This window comes from Alternaria viburni (genome assembly GCF_023758015.1).
Source record: "Alternaria viburni strain BMP 2772 chromosome Unknown scaffold_36, whole genome shotgun sequence".
NCBI classification, from domain to species: Eukaryota; Fungi; Ascomycota; class Dothideomycetes; order Pleosporales; family Pleosporaceae; genus Alternaria; species Alternaria viburni.
In genome coordinates this window covers 67,225-90,469 of record NW_026055805.1, presented here as the reverse complement: position 1 = coordinate 90,469, position 23,245 = coordinate 67,225, and the positions used below count along the sequence as shown (strand labels likewise).

At 52.9% G+C, this 23,245-nt stretch overlaps 8 protein-coding genes across 8 annotated transcripts; 3 read left to right on the top strand and 5 right to left on the bottom strand.

Annotated features, from left to right (window-relative positions):
• Positions 1–320: 320 nt before the first annotated feature.
• Positions 321–1,657, bottom strand: J4E79_011035 (uncharacterized protein; the record flags this gene model as incomplete). The annotated part of the gene is made up of 2 exons (XM_049359866.1): positions 321–1,357; positions 1,411–1,657. 2 exons carry the CDS (start codon positions 1,655–1,657, stop codon positions 321–323), a joined length of 1,284 nt encoding a protein of 427 aa, XP_049205642.1.
• Positions 1,658–2,566: 909 nt separating this feature from the next.
• Positions 2,567–6,390, bottom strand: J4E79_011034 (uncharacterized protein; the record flags this gene model as incomplete). Its single annotated transcript, XM_049359865.1, has 6 exons — positions 2,567–2,998; positions 3,049–3,335; positions 3,381–4,490; positions 4,602–4,725; positions 4,828–5,937; positions 6,109–6,390. 6 exons carry the CDS (start codon positions 6,388–6,390, stop codon positions 2,567–2,569), a joined length of 3,345 nt encoding a protein of 1,114 aa, XP_049205641.1.
• Positions 6,391–7,678: 1,288 nt separating this feature from the next.
• J4E79_011033 (uncharacterized protein) lies at positions 7,679–8,330 on the top strand (the record flags this gene model as incomplete). Its single annotated transcript, XM_049359864.1, has 3 exons — positions 7,679–7,938; positions 8,007–8,134; positions 8,185–8,330. 3 exons carry the CDS (start codon positions 7,679–7,681, stop codon positions 8,328–8,330), a joined length of 534 nt encoding a protein of 177 aa, XP_049205640.1.
• A 1,693-nt stretch (positions 8,331–10,023) lies between these two features.
• On the top strand, positions 10,024–10,596 carry J4E79_011032 (uncharacterized protein; the record flags this gene model as incomplete). Its single annotated transcript, XM_049359863.1, has 1 exon — positions 10,024–10,596. One exon carries the CDS (start codon positions 10,024–10,026, stop codon positions 10,594–10,596), a length of 573 nt encoding a protein of 190 aa, XP_049205639.1.
• A 1,240-nt stretch (positions 10,597–11,836) lies between these two features.
• On the bottom strand, positions 11,837–12,078 carry J4E79_011031 (uncharacterized protein; the record flags this gene model as incomplete). The annotated part of the gene is given in 2 exon segments (XM_049359862.1): positions 11,837–11,842; positions 11,860–12,078. 2 exon segments carry the CDS (start codon positions 12,076–12,078, stop codon positions 11,837–11,839), a joined length of 225 nt encoding a protein of 74 aa, XP_049205638.1.
• Positions 12,079–13,330: 1,252 nt separating this feature from the next.
• Positions 13,331–13,656, top strand: J4E79_011030 (uncharacterized protein; the record flags this gene model as incomplete). The annotated part of the gene is made up of 1 exon (XM_049359861.1): positions 13,331–13,656. A coding segment is annotated over one exon (326 nt), but the record flags the coding sequence as incomplete, so codon positions are not given.
• A 3,836-nt stretch (positions 13,657–17,492) lies between these two features.
• Positions 17,493–20,005, bottom strand: J4E79_011029 (uncharacterized protein; the record flags this gene model as incomplete). Its single annotated transcript, XM_049359860.1, has 3 exons — positions 17,493–17,564; positions 17,620–17,811; positions 17,861–20,005. The coding sequence occupies 3 exons, from the start codon at positions 20,003–20,005 to the stop codon at positions 17,493–17,495; spliced, it is 2,409 nt and encodes an 802-aa protein (XP_049205636.1).
• Positions 20,006–21,825: 1,820 nt separating this feature from the next.
• Positions 21,826–22,830, bottom strand: J4E79_011028 (uncharacterized protein; the record flags this gene model as incomplete). The annotated part of the gene is made up of 1 exon (XM_049359859.1): positions 21,826–22,830. One exon carries the CDS (start codon positions 22,828–22,830, stop codon positions 21,826–21,828), a length of 1,005 nt encoding a protein of 334 aa, XP_049205635.1.
• Positions 22,831–23,245: the final 415 nt, after the last annotated feature.

Sequence of the window (23,245 nt, the reverse complement as noted above, 5' to 3'; positions counted from 1 at the left end):
GAGGCTGGAAGACGGGAGCGCTCGGTACTGGGGCATACACAGCTGGTGCAAAGCCAAACGGTGGGACAGGAGGTACGACGTGAGCAGGGTTTGCAACGTAGAAGGGAGCGTTGTTGGCGGCCATTGGTGCAGCAAAGAACGCTGGTACGGGCGGTGCCATATTCGCAGGATTGACGACGTTTGGGGCGGCAATGTTGGCGGGTACTGGTATATCAGCGATGCGGCGCGCATTCTTTCCGCAATTGCATGTACGCCATGGCGCCTGACACCGGTAGCAGAAGTGGTGTTGGCAGCGGCATCTAGAAAGTCAGTCAAACGTATCAGACGCGCATGGAAGTAGGTACGTACGTGATGTGAAGACAGCCACCCTTGAGCTCTACCATCTCGTTGCAATTGGGGCAAGTCTGCCATTGCTTCTCTTTAGCCACGTCCATAAGCTTCTTCACAGCCATATCGTCTCGACAAAGACCTTCGTGTTGCCCACGTTTGCAAGTCTCGCAGGTTTTGTGGACGCATGTCGGGCATGTCGCGATGTTTGCTACGATGTTGGCAGGTCTGATCCATTTTGAGCAGAGAGCGTTACTGCAATACGTTCGGTTTGGCGTCTCCAGTTCTTCTCTCTTGGCCACAAATCGAGCGAAGAGCTCTGGCGGCAGATACGGGATGCAGGCAAAGACCGGTAATATCTGGTTACAGCATCGCGGTGGGAATTGCGAAGAACCTGTAATGCAAGTTTCGAAGAGGTGAATAAGACATTCGCGGCAGTATGCATGAGCCTCAGCGTCACCAGTGTTTTTGCATTGGAGCTGGATTGTGTCTCGGATGGGGTGCATGTCCAAGCATGCAGAGCATTTGCGGGACATGATGGTGCCGGATCCCGCTGCAGGGAGACCATGATCTTCATTGCCGATTGTGCTGGACGAGGCGGTATTGGCGGTAGCATGGATAAGAGTAGTGCTGGCCTCTGATCCAAGCTTGGTTCGCTTGGTTCGCCCGTCATCTTCCTCTCTAAGTGCTGTCGGCTCAACGCAGGCGGTCCGTTTCTTGAGTGTAGACTCATGCGTGTATGGTGTGAATGAGTTCTTGTCTTCATCATCCGCATCTTCAACGCGCGAACGCTTGAAACTATTCATTGACAAGGCTGGCCACCAGCTGTTTCCGACAGGAGGCCTGGTCTTGGTAGGTGCCGTTTGCGTCCCAACGGAGCTGAAGCGGGGAGCTTCTTGAGCGAGCGTCCTGCCGTTCACGCCTTCGGACTGCTGATCTGCCGCGATTCTATGTGTTCCGTGATCGTTCGTTACCGCAGGGCGTTGAGGCACCGGCAGACCTGCAAAGCTGCAAGCCATCTCGTAGTTGCCTTCATAGTGTCAGCATTGACTCATGTGCCATGATCAAAACGCTTGTACTCACGATCAACCTGCTGCGCTTCACCCGAGTGCTGCGTAAAGGCCTCTCGGACAGCGCTGTCCTCCCGAACGATGATGAGCGTAAAGACTGCATCGTGTAATTTGTTCCACTCCCCCAGTAGCTGATTGCGGAACGCGGCGAAAGCGGCTCCTTCGCGGTCGTCAGGGCTGGTCTTGGACAGGCTCTGAAGGGCGGCGTTCAGGTCCTCGCGATGGAGCCCAAGTATGACCTTGGTAGTGGCGGGATCCATCGTGCGCGTGATACAAGTACAAGCACCGGCTGATGCGGGCGAAGAGAGCTACCGTCTGAAGCCTCCCATAAGGCAGGTAGTGCTGCGAAGCGATGACCTTGGGCAGCACGCAGCGAATGCGGCGCCTGCGTGAGAAGATTGAGGTAAGGAAAGAAACATGCAGTAAAGTGATGTTCCGCTGCAAAGGACGTGAGGGGAGCTTCATGAAAGTGAGTGCAAGCGAGCGGCATGTGCCAAGCACGGTGAAGATGAGGAGGAAAGCGCGTCCCTCGCACCGTAAACAACAAGAAAAAAGATGACGTAGAGAGTGGGAGAATGATCAGATACCTACACCGGCTTCTAAAGCCATCTACCAACAGTAGGCGTCGTAAGTCCTTGAAGACTACATCGCGCGACTTCATACATTATCTCCACCATCGGCTCGACTTCTACTGCAGCAGCCTACGCAGCTTCCATGCAAGCTCGGCCATGCAAGTCCACCCATCCCAATCCGTAGTACTCTTCACACTCTCAAACACCACCTCTACAAAGCACTCCGCACTCGCACGCGCATAGTCGCGCCCACCAGTAAACAATGCCAAGATCGTATATGGCACAATGTGATTACCCAGAAAAACGCCCATACCAATGCTGCAACAAAAAAATGTTGTTGTTCCTTCCAGTAACGCATCGCGCAAAGCGCAGGATGCCCTACAATGCAATCAAACAGGTTTCGTCAAACTTATGCCAAGCCGATGCGTGAGAAGATGGACTGGGCCAGTCTAGATGTCATAACGTAGACTCTGGCCAGGGGTATAGAATAGAATTCGCCGCTCATTGAATGCTTTTCGCTCAAGCCATGCATAGATGGTTGCATGCAATCAACGCCTTGTACTCCGGGTAGGGTTCCAAAAAGAGAGTCGTCGTGTCTCATCCAGCGCCCGCGGTGCCAATCTGTGTGTGTTTTTGGAAGCCGGGCGAGCGGTAGCTGTGCCGATGAGGCGATGCAGTGCGGTGGCCGTCGGAAGAAGCTTGGGGATTCTGGGCGAATGCAGGGTTGGGTGTATTTCGGTCGTACCCTGGTGTGGGGCTGTGCTGATTGCTGCCCATAGGTTGAGCACCCCCGCCGGGGATCTGGCGAACGGACGCTTCGCCAGCTTGAGCCGAGGGGTTGTTGTCCGCCGTCGTAACTTGAGGCGAATTGCGCTGGTCTTTCCTGGAAGCTGTGCCGGTTTGGTCTCTGGGTGATGGCGTAGGAGCTGACAGAGGGTTCTTCCCCCGCTGCTCCCATTGGCGCATGATTTCCTTCGCGCTCATGTCCGACACTTCATCGCTGAGTAGTTCCATGATCTCGGGAGGTACCTGGTGACGTTAGTATGAAAGTGGATTGGTAGTATGGCGGAGCAACATACCTCCGAGAACTCATCGTTGTTTTCGATGAGATCAAACACGACCTTGACCGCGCCTTGATCCACGCTCTTGACTTCTTTGTCGTTGCTCTCTCGCAGAATGTTGGGAGCCATAACGGTGGCGATATTCCAGGTGTCCATCTTGTTGCCTGTTTCTTCGTCCACCGTGTGGAACGATGAAACCCAGTTGAGGAAGCAGAACAGGACTTCCATTGTGTCGCGGTGGGCCTTGGGTAGCAGGCAAAGCACGAGATGCAAGACTTTCTTTCTTTGTGCCTCATCCTCAATGTCTGTTGCTGTTAGTCAAGCACGACGGGTAGAATAAAGCGACTTACCATTAGCCACCATGAACAGCCTATATAGCTTCAATGTCAATACCGGCTCAGGCATCAACCTGAGGAAGCGCTTCAGGAGGTTGGCGAGTATGACCGGGTTCTTAGTATTCAGGTCGACCTTCTGAACACCATGGGCGTCAATCTCTTCCTCAAGTTCGCGTAGAGCTTTGAGGTTGCCGTTCTTCCTGAACACACCCTCGATGGACATGTCCATACTTCTCATCGCAGTGATACAATCCTGAAGCAGAGCTGGAACTTTGAGAGCGCCCGGTCCTACACCTTCCGTGCACTCATCACCATACTTTTCCACGAGGTACTCAAGCGACTGTCGGAAAGTTGCTTTGTCGGAAACTGGCTTCTCGACTCCTGTAACGCCCTTCTTCGGCTTGCTTTTGTCGGCCTTGAACGCTTTGCCGAACCCGATCTTGCCCCAGAAGTTGTTTTTCTTCGACTCGATGAGATCGAGCAAATCGCCCTGGTTGTACTGATTGTCGTCGAGCAGAAGGCCAAGCTGGAGTACTGCAAGGCCCTTCAGTTTGAAGTATTCAAGTGGCGACAGCTCCGAAAAGTAGGTTCGTGAACGACCCTCGGTCATCTGTTGTAGATCCTGGGCGCCAGAGAAGTCGCGACGATGGCCATTCTGCAGCTTCGGTTGATCTTCTCGTCCCAGTAGTGCGCTTCCACCAGCGCGGAATGCATTTGGACGTTGCTCTCGTTGCTGCTCCAACGCAGCCATGCGAGCAATGTCGTCTAAAGCGAGAGAGTTCACAGCGAGTGTTACAGCGTCGGCATCGCCTCCTAGCTCGCGTTCCTGAACGATTTGCATTCCTCCTCGCATTTGTCCTTCTCCTTCGAGACCCTCTGGACCATCAATGATTCGTGATGCGCGAGCACGTTTCATCGTATTGGATAGGTGCTTGTCAAGTCGTGTCGATCGTAGGCGCTTGATATCAGACATGGATTGCTCGTAGGCGGCGTTGTTGCTGTTTTGACTGTCTGTTGCTGATGTCCCTCCATACGACTTTGATCGTGTGTCCGGTCGCAAATGCGGCGGGTCATCCCCAAGGCGATGTCCCTGTGTGGAATCATAGCCTGCCAGGTTGGGATCATCTACAAGTCATTAGTGGGACGAATGTAATCTCGGAAGCGGCTCCAGAAATCTGAGTCGGAGTGTCAAGATGAGTGGTGACGAGGTGATCTGTTACGGAGAGTTATTCTTACCTGAAGTGTGTGGCAATGCGCCACTGGATCGTAGGGTTGCCATAAGACGCGCATGCGCCACGTTTAGTAGGTGCACATATTGACGCAGCTTGGTGACCTGCTCGAAACCGTTCTCAGCGTCTGGCTGCGCTGCTGCACATGCCGGGCAAAAAATGCTTCGCTTCGATTTACTCCAATAGGCGCTCTGAGGGCTATGGCGCAAGTCGGCATTGCAGCCGCGACATACCATACAGCTGTAGTTGTACGACATGTTGTTTAGATGTAAACACTTGTCTTCGACCTGGGCATCGCATATTGGACATGCGTCAGCCCATCTTGGGACAAGCCGCGCGGACTCAGCCGCCTGGTCTCTTTGGGCCTCGTCCTCCAACCGGGCATCGAGTGAGTTTACTTGGGTAAGGAAGTTGGTCAAACCGGTGGAGCTCCGGGTCTCGCGCTCTAATTTTAGAGAACCCTGCAGACATATGCGAATGAGGAGCTTCAGATAGTGGGCTAAGCCAGTGACCAGGGACAGCAATTCTTGGGTCACGCCCAGTCGTCGCACGCCAGTACCCTGGGACTGGGTAAGAAGCGCGAAGAAGGCTACCACTTTCTTACAAAGTAGCTTTGATTCGCGCGAATAGGTCAATCCCTTGGGTGTCCTGACGATCAATTGCGCATCGAGCGCGTCGGCGGCCGCGAAAAGCAGCTCGACGTGCACAATAAACTTTTTGGCTGCCATGACACCGTCGACATAAGCACCGTTACTGACGTGCAGGAGCATGTCGGAGATGCAGGTCGCGGACTTTTCCTCGAAAGCCGAAAGGGTCTTCCAGATCCAGTTGACCTTGGCTTCGATCTCTTCCTCCTGTTGGCGGACGCTCTCGCGCACCTCATCTGTCGCGTCGCCATCGGCATCCTGCAGACGCTCGATGACAGGCTGGCCTGTGGAATGAAGCCTGACATTCCAGTACTTGTGGATCATGTAGCATTCCGGATGCCAGTGCTGGTTCTGCCCATTTCGGAAGATCTCGACGAACTGCTTCAAAATCGATGTCTGACAGCCGTTACACCGCTGGGCGAATTTGGTGGAGTAGTGGTAGTGACAGTAGACGCTGCCCTCGTGCTCGTAGTAGCTGTCCGAGGCGCCGAAAACGGTAGGACACACGGAACAGGTAAAGTGCTCAATATGGTATTTCCGGTCTAGCGCTGTGATGTAGGAGCCGCGCAAGGCTTGCCCGCACTCGAAGCAGAGCAGATCGAGACGTCGGAAATAGTCGGTTTCGCAGAGGGGGTACTGGCCGGGTGGCTTGTCGGGTACGGGGAAAAACTTGGAGGCAACGATTTTACCGCAGTCCTAGAAGGCAGGTCAGCACTGTGATCAGAGATGCTATGTAGAAAATTATGGCGCTCGAGACAATTGGAGCAGTCCATCCAGAACAGCGATGCGCGCGCTCGCGTCGCTAGAGATCAAGAGACGTGCGAACGCCCAACTCCTCCAATCCAGAAAACAACGTGGGTGTCTTACGTGACAAGTAAAGCATTCCAAATGGTAGGTGTCGCCCAAGGCTCGCACAAATTGTCCAGTCAGGCCTTCCCCACACTTTCCACATATCTTCCCACTTCGCTTGGGTTTGGCGACGGGCTGGTTCTGGTCCCCCGGGTCGGTCGACGATCGCGGGGGATAGTTGGTGCGGTCGTAGGGCGCAAGACTGTTGGTCGACGATGCCGCCTCGTCGGTGGCGCGTCTGGAGAGGCCATTGTTGCGCGGGTCGTAGTTGTACTGTGACTGGGCGCCCTGGTGATCCATCGGAGGCGGTCCCTCCGCCGGTGTTCCCATGTCCAGTTACGCCAGCTTCGACAATCCTCCACTTCGATGCAGGGTCCGGAACGGGTGCGTGGCGTAGCCGAGGTGGGAGGGGCGCGCGACAGGGAGGCGAGAAGTGGCAGGGACGGGTTTATCAGAGTATGTTTGTCGGATGAGCTGCGGCGTTGGTAGGAGGTGCCGCGGACGAGGGGTGTCGAGTCGCGGTGGGTCTACCCGGGGAGGTGGCCAAGGGTAGAAGGGCGGCGATGCGTTGGCGAGCGCGCTCTGTCTAGCAATGCGCGGCGTCTGGCAGGGCGGGCTGGGGTGGGTGTAAGGGATGCTATGTACAATGGGCGCAAAAGCAACTCGGACGGCATGCGGTCGCCGCGGAGGAGGAGTGTGGTGAATTAGGCCCGGCGTGCTATGGGGGGCATAGGACGAGGACCCTGAGCGGTGGATGAAACGCGGTCAGGGCGGGCAAGGCAAGTAGCAAGAGGCAGCAGCACCGGACATGCAACTCGCAAAAGCGCAATCAGAGGTCGCTTGGCGGAAAATTCGCAGGAGGCGGCTTGGGGTGTGAGGCTGGTGGTTGTTCCTGTGTCACTGCGGCTGTGGTCAATGTTCGAGGAGTGGACTGCATGGTGCAGACAGCGCTAGCCGCTTTGGTGCACGCTGATTGCGATGTACAGGCAGATGGCCGGCAGCAGCATCGGCGCCTTGGGACCCCTTGAGCTTATTTTAGCCCTCTAAGAGAGCCGGCATTAGTATGCCATTATGCACTTGTTCTGCGCTGCCGGTGCGCATGCGGCTAGCTGGTGGGTTGTGAAGACGTTACACAAGATATTATACGTCCAGCGCACACACGAGATATTTCCCTCAGCATCCTCGGTACATGGCAGGCTATTCCTGGAGCATAACGCACTGCAGGCCGTCTGCAGGCCGATGAAAGTCAGCGCGCCGGGCGGGGAAGGCTGTTCGTTTCAAGGTTCATGGGTGCTGCTAGCGCTTCGGACAGTCTTGGCATAGAGATCTCGACAGTCGCGACTTCCATCTGGTGAGGCTGTTATTCGTGGTTGGAAGGCACGCCCGTCGTCACTGCCGTCCTACAAGTCTCACTCGCTCTCGCCCGCTCTCACTCTAGCTCCGCCGCTTTTACTAGCAGGACCGAGCTCGCGCACCGCCCGAAGAACCTGCGCATATCCAACAAAGACCATCACAACTCACCGACCGCGTCTATACCGTTGCCTACCGTCGTTTACCAGCCTACCACATACCCTTACACCCCTTCGTCATGGAAGGAGAGGGAGAGCACGCGCCGCCTCAGAGGCAGGAGCCACCCGTCTTCAAGGCCCCGAGGCTAGTTTCGCGCCCGAAGCCCCCAGTGCAGCAAGAGGAGGAGATGGGCTCTGAGATCAAGCTGGGCGACTTTGAAGACGTCCACGCCCTCTCCGTCTCCGAAGCGCGCGCCGTCGTGACAGCCGTTCACGAGGCCCGGAAGAAGAAGGACCCCGAGAACAACCCTCTACGCGATAGGATATACAACGACAGCATGTGAGTCGCCTCGAGAAGACACGACACATGGGGAGCGTCAAGGAAAGAGCCAGGACTGACTGTAGCAGAACCATTACACAGTTCCTCGACTACCTAGACAACTTCGCCCGCTACAAGGAGGAAGACAGTCTGCACTCGATCGCCGCCCTCTTCGATGCCCACCCCGAGATCTCTGTTGTCGAGAAGGCGCTGCTGGGTAATACAAGTGTCGGAAGAGCATGGATATTGTGCTGACAAGCATGCTAGGAACGCTTACCCCGGACACCGCAGAAGAGGCCACGACCCTCATTCCCTCGCTGAACATGGACGAGGACGAGCTCCAGTTAATCCTGGACGAGCTGAACAAAATGCGTGAGTTGGAAAAGTTGAACAAGATGGTCACGGGCCCATAAAGCTGACTTCTCGGACAGAGGATCGGCTTCGATAGTACACTCCTGGATTTCTGTACCGTTGCATGCACCTTTTGGATGACGCCGCGAGAGAACTAGATAACCGGCCCGTCAACGCATCAGGATTGCTCCATGTTCGCCCCCAGGCGGTTCTTGAACCGTTTCAATCCATTTGGCCATGTATAACAACCCAATTTCTCTGGAGAGCATCGGTATTTCCAAGGTTGATTTGAGATTACATCCCCCCATGCTTCGACAGCGACAGCACAAGGTTGGTAATAAGGGCAAGTATGGGGGGACGTGACTTCACATTTTGAGCCTCACCGGGGACGAAGAGCAATCGTTTGCGACACTTATCCCGGCATTGTTTTGCTGCTTGGGGCTTCTCATCAATACATTCAACTTTCATTCGATCCAGAATGACAAGATGCGCCACTCCTTCACTTTGTACATTGTGACGTCGAAACATCATCCTTCCACGCCTCAAGTTGACCTGCTAACAACGATACCAAGCGGGATTACAGGTATCACGGCCTGGTACGTCTTTCCAAGTACTACCAAACATCGTGTATCGCCCCTCATCGGCGTTGAGTTACACTATACTGCGAAGTTGCACTGTGAACAGCCTGCAACATTGACATTTGCTTCTTTTGTCTAGTCTTTCATACCGTCCACAACATTTGATTCGGATTTCAAGCACCCACAACGACAACTCCAAAACTTCTCAACTTCACTATGAGAACAGCCCACTCCTCTACAGCCGCCTGTAAATGCAGCACCCTGCGCGCGTCCAGGCGCAGACTGGAAAGACTTCATGCATTGAGTCTAGCCTACCCCCGCCACCAAACTGTCCCATCCCTTACAGCCGACTGGACAGTAGACAGCGTTACTACAAACTGTTATACACGTGGATGTCCTTACGCAGCTTCTGACCCTGTCATAAAGTATAGCCTGGCAGTGAGCGTCCTTGCAATCGGCATTATCGCCGCCATTGAACCGGCAACCGGCGTCGGTATAGCTGCGGTTCTCGCGGTCGTCATCCTCATCGCGGGATAAGACTGTTCTCTCTGCGGCTGCAAGGCTGGAGTTGTACGTGCTGGTGTTGTAGACAACGTCGAGAGGACACAATGAGTATGTAAACTCAATGTGTTATGATGATGTCCTAGTTATGCATTGCTCTTTAGTTTTGACTACCATCGTAAGCGTTGACTCTTTGCAGTTCCATAGCCTCATCAACCTAAATCTCCTTGGCTACCATGGTTGAGCATGGAGACGACCATTCCGACGAACCAGCCCTGGCAAACCACCGTTATCGACTTACCAACCCACTCATCTACACACCTGAAGTATCCCACGAAGACTTAAAGCTCGAGAGCGAAGCCTAGAAGATCAACCTAGATCTTTGCGTTCATTCCCCATCTCATGACTTTCACTCCTTGTGAAGTGGAAACCACTGTGACCTCGAAGTACGCGGTCGTTCATGCACAGCGCAAACTCACTGCTGCATGCAAGCAACAAGCAAGGAACCAGCACCTCGATACTTGCCACTAACGCTCCCCTCAATCTATATAACGACTCGGTCTCTGAGCCTCACCAAGCGTTCACCCCATTTGCTCTCCTCAACCACTAAACCACCATACGACTTTCATCCATCAACCACCGCACCACCCAAACCTCAATCCATATTCCACCCACAATGCCAGGCTTCACATCCTTCTACCTCAAAGGCCGCATGGCCAACGCCACCGCACCCCAAACCGACTTCGCCTACGACTCCGAACCCGATTTCGAAACTCTAGCATCAAAGAAACATCATCTCCAGCTACAGAAACGACTTGCCCGCCAAGTAACAAACATTTACGGCACCGTCATGACACGCTCTGACGCCAACCAAACTTTGACGCTGCTAAAAACCGTGAAGTCGCATATCGACGCACAAGTGGAGGTATTCCACGACTTGGGGTTGATGTCGCTGATCGAGCGGGGAAAGGCTATCGAGTTGTTTGTAAAGAAGAGCCAGGGTGTTTATCAAGATGGGTCACGAGCGGTGCAGAAGTTTAGGTCGGCGCAGGGGCCTGTTGCGGATGTTGCGGAGGGGCTTGGGCTATTGGGCAAATACAAGGGGGCTAAGAACGGGGAGTTGGAGATGTGGGATGTGGAGTGCATGGTGGTGATTTATCAGAGGAGGATTTTGAAGCCGTTGAAGGAGGTGGTTAAGGAGGTTGAGGAGGTGGTTGGGAGGGAGGAGGGGTGGACGGAACCGCAGTAGTTGAGCAGCTCCCAGGCTGATTCAGACGCGTATTTTATCTTTGGATGGCAATGTGGGTGAAGTGTTGGTATAAATTGGAAGCGGCGTCTCTGGTGGTTTTGGCTAAAACTGCGATTCTCGCTGTGCTGGAACCAACTGTGCTTTTGAAGCAAGCTTTCCGACTAAAAAGAACATCTGATCCATGTATCATCAGCGAACTACTATGTATTGCGCAAACCTTTTGCCTGCTTGCTGGGACAAACCGAAGACCGCGGACTCAACCAATGATGACGTGGATATGGGGCACACGGCGAATCCGGTTAGCGGCATGGGGAGAACCGCTGCGCCAGCATCTGCGCAGCTGTCGTGCAACCTTCAACATCACATCACATCACATCGTGCCGCTCGCTACGCCTTCATCAACTGATGTCTACGCCGTATCTCGGTTCCCGGAAGCTGCATCGGCCTGGAACATCCTTCCCGATCGCAGAGCCGCGCCGTACCGGCTTACCCATCCCACGATGTCCTATTGTACGGCGCCACAATGTCCTCACCTGGAAGACTGCTCGGGTCTTTCCAATACCGTCTCCGATTGACTGATCGGCTTGATGAAGGGTCTACCATACAGATCTCTCTGACGCGATTGTGACGAGCCTGTCGCTCAGTGCTGCTGATGTCAGAAGCCACCATACTGTTGGTGGAGTCGACTTCAGCAATCACGGTCCATTACAAGAGCAAGGGATGCGCCACTTATCTCGTCGATACGTTGACTTTTACGCCTGGAATCTTAAGAGGCGTAACTTGGTGTAGTGAGTAGGTTCAGAACAGGACGATGCGAACTCCCAGCCTGTGGGATTGCTCCACTGCCCTGCACAGTAGCGGTTTTCATCTCGCTATGCGACGGATGCGATTGTGATTGTGGAACGATCTGCAGCAAGCGACGATGATGATGGGCTGAAGCGGCGTAGAAGCGCGAATGCCACCGCAGTATTGGTCTCAGCCCTGGTGTCGGTCAAGAAACATATTGCTGTGTACACACATGTTTGACTACAGGCCCTCTAATTCAGCCTAGGATGGTTAGATCTTAGAAGCCTACAGGATAAAGTACCAGAGGACGCACCACCTGCCTGTGAGCTTTTTGATCCGCTCTGACTAATAGAGGTCGCGATAGTCCACAAAAGCGGCATACCCGTAGGGCTCTGTTTTAAGAAAATCCTAACGAGCTTCGCTAGCGACGCCTTATAATCTAATAGCTTTGCCGCTAGATCTGGCGCTGAGTCGTACCATCTGCGCGGTATATAGTGCCACTGATGTCGATGCGCCGTAGACGAGGACGTTGATTGTACCAGGTCCATCTGTTCGGTCGTATGTGGCTCTCCAGTTTGGGTGCTCTTGAAAGACTTGGTCGCGATTGTAAGCAAACGGAGCTCGCAGGCCCAGCCGGTACCATATCGCTTGCGCGGCCGTGAGGGCTACGAGACTCACACCAGCAGCCTGCTTCATGGTGACTGGCTTAGGGACTGTCCAGACTAGATCCCACGGTGCGACAACAAGTTCTGCGAATGCACCTAGACGGTCATTGACGCTGCAAGCTCCTTGCAAAGATCCTCCGACTTCATCACCGACGCAAAGGTTCGCCTCCCCGGGCACATCGCAACCTGCTTCGACTACGACTCCAGCGAAGTCGCTTCTAACGGTGCGCCCGGAGATGCCCAGTGGATGCGCATCGTATAGTGGGTCAACAGGGTTGAGCGCTATGGCTCTTAACCGGATAAGCAACTCGGTTGGTGAAGGTACCGGCTGCGGTATATCGCGGACATACGCCGTTCGAGCTTCGGCTGCGAGCACGAGGGCTTTTATACATGTTGGCGCTAGCTCGTTTTGAGTATGGGTAGGCTGTACGAAATCGAGGCAAGTTGGGAGACTGGATTTCCTCGCGTGTCTTTGAGCTAATGCCTACTGCGACGGCCTCGATCAAGGCCTTTTTGTAGGAAGAGAGAAGTGTGTGTGTAATGCTGAAGGGCGCGTATTACTAATGCCGTGCAGGATAAGCCATGTTCAGCTGGGAGCAACCTATCATAGGCAAGGCGATGTGATAGTACCCTTAAGTCGAGTGCCGATCATGTTTCCGAGTTTGAAGACGACGTTGACGCCGCGAGTTTGACGTGCGAGGCCTGTGGCTGCTTGAATACATCCACGCAGCAGCATGTCGCAGCACCGAAACCAGTATGTAGGAATTAAAGATTAGTAGGCTCGGCCCGTTGGCGGCACGAAACATCCGATGCACCTCCACTCTATGTGAAGATGTGATGTGGCTTTGCGCACCCGCAACCCCTGTCTAGTCCGTTTCAAGACCATCCAGACCGCAAATTTCCTGAGAGTGCGTAATTGGTGGTACGTGGGTGTGTGGATCAACTCATCCTTCTCATGTAAATGGAAAAACACATTGCCGTGATGGAAGGGGCAGGGGATGAGAATGAGGTGGGTATTGTATAAGATACTCGACCGCTGTGGCCAAGCAAACCCGCTTCACCCCATACTCACAACACCACACGCTCGTTACCCAGCATCTACATCAAAATGATGTTCACCAATTACTCTATCGCAGCAGCCTTCATGCTGGCCACAGCCGTCACCGCAACACTCGACCCCGCAACCTCCAACACAAACGGCAGCTACCCGTCAGCCCCATCCTGCTCCCGTAAGCTCTCACACCTTTCCACCCTTGCCTTCCCATAAACTAACCCCCTCATAGCCATCAAAACAAGCAAAGCCATCCAAGCCGCAGAATGCAGTCACAACACTCGCACGTCCGGCCAGACCTTTGCCGTCTTCACCCAAGACCACCAGTACGACGGTAACCACGGGTACCCGTACGGCACGTGTGAAGCGTATAACTGCGCGCCGGGTAGTGCGATGAAGAAGAAGGCGGGGACTTGGACGTTCTTTTGGGCGAAGGCGGGGGTTGAGGGAGAGGAGGAGGGAGATGGCGCGGGGTGCATTAAGAGTCCGAAGGATGGGAGTTGTGGGTGTGAGAACTCGGATGGGACGTTCGTGTACAAGGGGACGAACTGCAAATAGAACTATCGAGGATTACTGAGGGTCGGGCTGGTGAAGGCGTTCTTTATTTTCGTTTGAGTGTATATATTAGATCTGAGGCTCATCAACCTGGGTTTTTTGAACTTCGGCCAAAGCTGCGAGCTTAGAGAGACTTCCTAGTGAAGTTACTTTATTCGTACTATAATCTAGGTAGGTGCTTAACTACAGAGATAGAGATAGAGAAGTACTTACTAATATAGTAGGCAAAGCAGGTGTTAGAAAATAAAAAAATATTCTTAAGAAGCTTTTATATTACGCCTAGTATACGTAGTACTATTAAAAGTATTTTAGTACTAACTCTTTATATATAAAAGTTTTAATAAATGTTTATAAATAAGTGTTATATTAATAATATATAGTACTAAAGTATTTCTTTAGTAAAAAATTAAAAATATTAAAATATTAGCTAAGAGCTTAGCGCGCTAAGCTTTATAAAATTTATTATTTAATTATAAGTAGGCTATAGAAGCTCTATACCTTATACTTATCTTTATATATATATACTATTACTTGCAATATAAACTTAATAAATTTAAAATACGTGCTTAACTGTAGTAGTAAACGCATGTACTAGTTCTGATGTGTTTTGAGTACTCTTCGTCCGCACAATGCAGTCACTTCAGGTTAATCACAAAGTCCGAGGGAAATGAAACTAGTCCAGAGAAGCTTTCGAAGACTCATGGAGATTTTGTGTTGTAGTTTTGGGTTTCTCTGCTCCGACCATGTCCTCCCAGCAGTCCTTTTGCGCATTTCAAGATTTGCAACTCAACGAGACAACACCATAAGACTGAAGAGAAGGTAATATCTAGAAGGGCGGAAGAATCGAAAGACATGGCAACTGCCACACGTTCTTTCGGTATGGAAAGCGGAAGCTGTGATGAACGAGGAAGGAAGTACGGTCATGAACGCACGACTTATATACGTGCCGATGAGCGCTTTGACAGTCCAAGCGACATATACGGCCGAACATCCAGTTTTGAGCGCGGAAAACTGGGTATTGAGAACCAGGATACTTCGAGCTCAAAATGATCTCCTGTTGAAGTTTTGAACACTGGGCAGCATATCCCAGTCTATCAAGGCTTCTGACAGCAGAGCCGAGCCATGAGCGTAAAGCATCCGCCCTTTCAGTGGTAAATTGAAGCGCCGACACTCGAGACTTACGGCTGAGTTGCTCGGAGGACATGTTGGGTTTGAATGAAATTTTGGACGAAGCAAAAAGCCATATAGCCGTTTAGTGTGTTCTTTTGGTGGAATCTGAGTCGGCAACATAACCTTGACTTCTAGGTATTTTGGTGTCGAATGATGGTGAAGAAGTTGAAGAAGGAGAGTCCGGAAGCACGGAAAATATATTTATGTAGTGACCTCTAGGCGTAAGCTTGGTCCATCGTGTTCTTTTCCTAGCCCCAGTACCCATGCATGAGGAAGGCATGTTTGGTTTTGTGACATTTTTGCGCTCGGCGTCAGGATAGATCATGCGCAGAGTGATACCAAGTTTGGAGTGAATAACCTCAGAGGCGAGAGAATTTTACATGACGGGTGCGAATACCATATTTTTGTCAGATTCGGTGGTCTTCTTCCCAACATCACAACAATCGTTGTCTTGTTTAATCGAATGCAAACAACAATGAGCTTTTGGATATGGTAATTTTAGCCGTCCACAAAGACACAACAGCGCAGCCGAAACATGTACTCCCTCACGAGCTGTTTCTGGTGCCAGAGGAGACAGCAGACATGTAGCGGTGGACAGATACTTTTGATGAAATGCGAAGAGTGTTGGAGAGGAGTGGTGAGCAGAGGTCCTACTGTGCAGGACGTGGCTTTTGTAGGCGGAAGCGTTAGGTAGTCGGGGTGCTTTAGCGCCGGGCAAACAACATGCGACGATGGTAGTGCGATTTTGGAAGCAGCACATGCGGTATAGAGTCTCCGCGTTTTGTAACTTCGTTCAGAACAGTCGCTGTCGCATGGAGAAAACGTTCCGTGTTTTCGATATGTAGTCCGCCGGCGAACTCATCGCAACTTCCGGAGTCTTTTTGGAAGTTTGTAGAAAATATGGAGAGGAAGGCGGGACATGGCATCCACCGAGGGTTGTTTTGAGAAGGGCAGACCGAGCGGCGGACATGGAGAAGGTGCGAGTGAATTTTGGTAATGGGAATTTAGGAATTGTTTTGTAGAAAGGAAGGAGAGAGTGAGAACGTAGGAGGTCTTATATAGACACTTCCGGGAGGTGTGCACGTGCAAAAGTGCACTGGACAAAATGTTCAAAGAGGTATCGATGTGAAGACATGGTACGCATTGCTATGTCGAAAATCCTCAGCAGCAAGCTGTCATGTAGCGATTGCAAGTGACCAAATCCAAGTGCTATCCCGCTCATGTAAGTTCCGGTCCGTTACCACTCATTTGTTATCACTCATTTATACAGCCCGTCGCTATATCTTCCCCTCAGATCGTATGCGGGCATCTATCATCACACCTCTGGTATCTTCCCCCTCATCCCCGGCGGCAACAGCGCATCCGCCTTCCTCGCAGCATCCACCTCCTCGGCCGTAGGCTCCTGCGGTATATCGACGATAACGCTGGGGTCTTTCGAGCGTGACGCAAGCATCGCTGCGCGTTTCTGTAGTATGTCAGCCCAGTGCTCTAACCCTCTCACAAGCCATCCCTCAGGCACGATCGCGCATCTGCGTTTCCTGCTGAAATGGAGAGGATTGTAAACACACCTCCCTAACCCCCCTCCCCGCCCCCACGCCCTCCCCCAAAAACTCCGCATCAATTCCCTCGCTATCATCCGGCGACCGCATCGAGCCCCTCAAGCCCCCCAAACCATCTCCCATACCACCTACTTCCCCCGCTGTACTCATACGCCTCCTCAGCTCCTCAGGCGTTATCGCGCCGCCATCCAACTCGACCGGCGCATCGTTTATCGCAGGTGTATTCGTGTCGATCAACGGAGTTTGGCTGGAGACTGCTGGACTAGTCTTATGCGGAAAGGTAGAGGTGCGGGAGACGGGGGAGATGGGGTCGGAAGTGGGAGGAGAGGAGGTTGTGGTGAGGGGGGGAGGGGAGATGGTGGGTGGTGGGTTTGTCATTGTGAGGATGGTGGAGAGAGTCGTAATGTTGGTAGCTCAGATATGAAGAGGTCTTGGTAAAGGGTTGTTGGTAGTAGTAATGTGATGCGTACTTCTCAGCCTCGTCGCGTCGCTCTGAAGTCTGTATGTCGAAAGGTAAGGTGCGTGACAAGCAGATGTCGCAGACGTACGTAGGCGGCACAGCAGCCTCTTGTGCAACCCAAGCCTCAGGCAGCCCGCCTTTGGCAGCCTCACGGCCAAACAAAAGCCCGCGAGCGCGTAAGCAAGTCGTGACCGCGATGACGTTTGACAGCCCACGCGCCGGCAATTCAGGGTCCAGCGGTTCAAGTGGGGCAGCAACGCGGCGCGGCAGCTGGCCGGGGTGGATGTCTTGGTATGGACCTTGATCGTCGCGGGCTATATCGGGATACGAAGTGGGCGAGTACGCCACAAGGCAGGTCAAGAAGATTTTAGTTGGCAAAGAAGATGTGAAAAATCTGGGTATATGTGGGGATTTGAAACAAGCGCAAAGGCTGAGCTGAGTTCATTCATGTTTGCCATCGCAGCGCGGGGCACATGGCTTGCTGCGCCTCCTTCCTCCCGCCCTTTTGTACATCCAATAGCTAACGGGTATCTAGTAACACCACCAAGCTTCGGCCCCCGAAAGTACAAGTCATGCAAATACAAACGGCGCTCAAGTTACATAATCATAGGCTCATTACCCGCTCGCAAACAACGTAAGAGCGCGAAGTACTAGTTAGACTGCTTCGGCATCAGAAACCCCATGGTATAAGCTTCACCAGAGTTCGTCTTTGTGGAATCAGCCTTGTTGCTGTCAGCTATCAATAACATGCAATGAATCGTGGTCATCAGTACTTACGCCCATGTAGACATCCTGCCCGAACATGTTTGCTCGGTTGCCTTGGATAGGTTGCTGGTTCGGTGTCTGTCCAGTGGCTGGCATCCCGCTTTGCTCTGTTTGCATAGGCATGCTACCAAGATCCATGGGGAAGAAGTTGTTGGTCGCTTCCATGCCAGGGTTGGGGCCTTGGATGTACGAGTCCCATGCGTCCTAGTCATGTTAGCCGAGTGTTAATCGCGGGATTGTGATGACGACGAACCCAGTTGATGTTGTCTGTCGGCGGGAGATCTAGATTTTGGAACAGATTCGCTCCGAACAGGTTTGAGAACGGACTTGGTGCATTCTCTGGCCCTGATGGTCCGCTTGTCGGCTGGTTGTATTGTGGTGTCAAGCCCGTCGACGGCTGAGGCATAGGGTCGTTTAGTAGATTCGCCATACCGGCAGGGTATCGCTGATCGAACATGTTGGCATTGGGCGTCATGCCGCCTGTGCTGAGTAGGCCCAGTGTCATCGCTGCCGAATGTTCAGGTGCTACATTGGCGTCTTCCATTGGTGCCATTGTCGGGTATGCGGATGTAGCTGCTTGGAAGCCATTGGGCGTCTGTTTGGCTACCCGGTTCTTCTTGAGTTGATCCAGCATGACACTGAGCGTGGTGTGCGCTTTGTACGCTTCCATGGAGTGATCTTTCAGACCATCCCAGATGCCCACCGCTATCTCTATAGCTTCGAGCATCTCCTCGCAACGATCTGAACTCCACACGAGTGTGTCTCCTGACGGTGGAGATCGAGATGGCGCTTCCCTAGCAGTGTGGTAGAGATCAGAGGAGATGATCATCGCTGCAAGAAGGAAGTCGACAGTGGTCAGCGATGAGATGAACCATTTAACATTGCGCAACCGACCGCCGGCCTGGCATTCCCGGTGCAAGGTCGCTTGGTGCTTGAGAAGCATCATCGAGGCTTCAATAACCGCTTTTCTGGAGTAGGCAAAACGTGATTGTACTCTCGCATAAGACAGATACTTTCGATGCAGTACGCAGATGATCTTTAGGAAGAGGAGATCTAACGTGAAGCGTTGCATGATCAAGGTAGAAGGGTCGCGCGCCGCTTCGTCCATCCCTCGCATCTTGAGATGCGGCGAGATGTTGTCGTGTAGCTCTCGAGCTTCCGCGTCTAGCTTCATGACCTCTTCGTACGAAGAGCACGTCAGAGTATCTGTGCACTCGACCGCTTCTCCGAGCTTGTAGATCAATCTTGTCCGATTGATGAGGAAGAGTGTAGGTGTAGCTTCGGTTTCCGGTCTCGAAGGAGGTAGTATCTTCATGTCTTTGTGGAGTTCATCGTCGTATATATTCCGCGGTATCTCAGTGTTGGTATCCCGCGGTCGGACGATGGGCGGCAACCCAGCCTGTGCGGAGAACAGCAGATCAAATGAGCGGACCGCAGCCCAGACACGTCTTCGCATCTCCGCCTGGAAAACGGGTATGCCGGCATATGGCGCCGCATCCCGATGCAAACCCATGCGCATCGCTAGCCGCACAATGATACCCGTGCTTATCAAGATGCCAACTTCTGCATCTCTACTACGAGCATACTCTGCATGAACGTGCAAGATCAAGGTCTCCATCATCCCTGTAATGGGCTGCGTAATGTCTGACATGATCAAACATTGCGCCGTCAAGTCTCCATATTCTCTTGACATCTCCCAAGACTTGTTGTGGTATTCCGGAGGCTCATCGCCAGCTCGTGTGTACGACTGTAACGCGATACACATCATCGCAAACACAGTACCAAGCCAGATAATAGGCGTCTCTTCTGGTTGTGCCCAGTGCCTGTCGTATTCCTCCTGAAACGAGGGCCCGTGTATGATGTGAATGCCGGGATCGTATGTGTTGAAAAAGCGCGAGACAAGGAGATCGGCTGTGGGCTTTGGTGGAAAGCGCGAGAGGACCTCGGCTTTGGAGGTTGGTTTCTGTCCGCCCATCAGGAAAGATGTACCCGGCGGTCGATCTTCGACGTGAGTTGCCTTGAATCGCTTGAGCTGATCCTCGTACTGTTTCTTGTGCTCGGCGAAGTAGTTCTTGACTTCCGACAATTCGCCCAAGATTGCGTACCAGTGTGCTTCTGATGCGAAAATGGTGTGGTTGTTGTGCACCTTCATTACTCCAATAGACTTTGTAACGGTCTCCATCTCGCTTTCATCGTTCACGTCCTCCTCGGGTATCGACTCGGGAGCGCCGGTGCTCATGCTCGTGATCATTTGGCTTGGATCGAATTGCTGGTCCGGGCCAGCATTGGCCATGCTGTTCGCGATAGCTGCTTGAGCAGCGGCAGGCCCTGCGCTCTGCGCGCCATTGGTCATCAGCGAGAGAACCAGCCCCTCGAGACGGTCAATGCGATTTTGCATATCATCGGGCGTCGTGGCGGAGCCGGTGCTGGCTGAGCTCTTCTTGCGGTTGCCTGGAGCAGCGTACGTACATGATGCCGTATCTCCGCGTTTGGTGCAATTGTCGCAGGGATGACCTCGATTGCATTTCAGCCTACGATGGTCAGCATGTGGCGATGATTGCTTCGTTGTCGAGATGTGTGCCTACTTTCGATGCCTGCATGCTCCACATGATAAGGGAACTCGGTTCCGTTTACGTACAACTCTAAATTGCGGATCTGGCGGCGACTGTCCTGCGCTTGACGAAGTCGTTGAAGGCGGAGTGGGCGGCATGGTCGCGATCGCGTCGTCCGCAGGTGTGATATGGGACGACGGAGAATGCGGACTTAAGCGCTAAAGTCCGTTCGAGATATATGATGGAATCTCACGCCTTGGTGGTCGCCTAAGCTGCGAAACTAGGGTGTTGACTGGTCCAGACTCGTGTCGTGCAGAAGTTGGTGGTCGCTAGTATGCGCTTTGCAGAGGAGAGTGTAGCGAAAGGTCGTAAGGTGTGCGATTCTGCGATTGCGGCCCGGTGCGGTCTTAAATCTTCCGGAGCTGAGCTATCTCCATGCGCCAAGTGCTATGACTCTGAGGCGTGGACTTGAAATGGCGATACTGCCCTGGTGTTGACTTGTATGCGACTTGCTTCCGCCCTTCCCACCAGTGAATGTCGTCCAATACGGCACACTTTCCGCTCTTCTTCTCCCGATACTGCCTCTTGTATTGCGCAGACGTACGCTTCAATCGATGCGTAGGGAATCCGTCGTTGGGTGGTTCGTCTAGATTCGGCTTACGCAGCGCTTCTTATGAGGGGAAGGTGCAGCTCATGCAATGGGCAGTCGACCTCGCGGTGAGAGGAATGTGGTCTAGCGGTATATCGAAGGCTTGTTGACACCTGCTAGCCTCTGTCAGCAGCTGCACATTCACAGAGCCATGCGCCGATTCGTACTTACTCTCAAACAGGCTTGCACGCACCGCCAGCTTTCCGTCTAACGCGCCCGCCTCACGATAGCGACCTCTGATAGTGGAGGCTCCTCAATTAGGCCTTTGGTGATGTGCGCTAGCTTTGGCGACTCGGATAACCCAAGATAAAGAGATCGGAAGAGGTTGTTGTGGTGTTGCAGTCAAAGGCTGGTACAGCCATGGGCAGAATTAGGCGGCCTTTAACTCCGACCACCCTCATCCGTCGCCGCCAAGATGTCCTGCGACATGCGACTCTTCATCATGTCGCCATCACGCATATCCATGTGACTGACTGTACAAATTCGGTCAGCTCCCTCAGTGGCGACCTCATCTCTACCACTACCGCAATCCTGCGTCCACATGGCCCCTTCATCGCACACAGCTCTTTCCACATGTCAGGCTTGCTCGTGATCGCGCTTGCCCCAGGCGGGGTCGAACTAGCCCACGCTCAAGCCACCTGCTCGCTGGCGGCAACTCAGGCCCGCTACTTCGCACCGCGACAAGCTTTTGACAAGTCTGGAGCCTGTTCATAGTTTGCTGTATCACACAACACTGTGCATACGGTAATTTGGGGCGGAAAACTTTCCGAACGAAACTTTGTTGAAAGAGAAACAGATCTATCTAACGAAATACACAATCTAGGTCCGAACGCAAATATCGATTTCTTCGCAATCACTTCATACAAGGAAAAAACCGAACTGGTCTGCAGGCAACATTAAGCTAAAACCTTGCAAAGTAGGTGATCTAACGTCAATGTAGGCTCCAGGCTGTTCAGCTTTTTCCTAGGTTGGCGTGCAATCATCATTATCATCAAATTCGCCATATCGTCTGATCCATCAGGCTCCGTTGCTTGGCCCCGCGCTATTGCCATCACCGTTCGCAGACGCTTGAGGCTCTGCAGCCGCCGTCCAAGGCACCATCTTCTCGGCCTTCGCGTCCCATTTATGCACGCCTCCCGTGCCAACATTATACTGGTAGTAATTCTCCGTACCGCCCTTGATCATCGCCTTCCGGAAAGTGATATTGATCCTTCCCTTACCCGCCTCAGGGCCTGCGCGCTTAGGAATACTATGTAGCCAGTTCGCCTGCGTCTTGCCACGCATCAAGACCATGTCTCCCGAGCCGAGAGGCAGCTTGATGCCCTTTGGCTCCTCAATCACAACGCCTGCCTTGGGTGGAATAGGCTTGTGCTTCATCAAGAAGTCGCGCTTTGCACCGAGACTGAACGATGCGATTGCTGGATTAGGACCGAGGAACCTCTCATCGTCGGAGTGGTACGATATGCTGTCCTTGCCATCGGCGTAGTAATTGACAAGGCAAAAGTTGAAGGTCTCGCCAGTGGTGCTCTCTGTCACCTTCTTCAGTTCCTCCAGACACTGTGGGATAGGACGAGGTGCGCACTTGTAGCGGCTTTTCTCAATCGGCTTTCCAGTCTTTGCATCTACGATGCTGCCATCAGCTGCAAAGCGCGATGTGTCGTCAACACCAAAGACGGTTGTGAACCGCGGCGTGTTGATCTGAGTTTGTGCTCCTCCGCGGGTGATGTTGTACTGCACACGGTAGAAGGGAAGTTCCCCTCGAAGGAACTCGAAAAGCCCTGGCGCAATACCGGAAGGTACGTATGGCTGATAGTATACAAGATCCAGATCCAGCTGGTCGTTCATGAGCTTGCCCTCCTCAGCAGGTGCGAATCCCAACTGCTCCGTGAACGGGGCAGGCAGATGTGGGATAGCGAAGGGGTAAGACGCATGGCTTGACTTATGAAGACTTGCTTCATATCTGGGCTTCTTGGGCTCAGGGCGCTTGAAGAACGAGTCAATGGCACCTCGCTTCAGCGACATGGTCCTTGAAGCTGTGTTGGTCCACACCTGTCCGAGCCTTCCACCAACTATCACGGGCTGGAGGACCTTCAATGTCACTATCTGGAAGTAGTACAGCTCAGTTTGCCGACCACTAGCGCCTTCTGATGGGGAAGGAGGAAGTATCAGGCTCGGAACGAAGTAGCCTACAATGGTATTGCTAGCAGGTTGCTGTTCCACCTTTCTGCACCTGGTCTCAATCAAAGTCTTGCAGAGGCGACGAAAGATGGGATCCTCGAACGCTATATCGTAGATTCTTCCACAGATGCGATCCAACTGCGTTACGTAGGTAACAAAGGCGTTCCAGAGAACCTTTGCACCGTCTGAGGCTGGCACGCCTTGTCTTGGAGAATAAATCGGAGGCGGGCTTGCGTCCCTAGCTCCAGGACCCGATTCA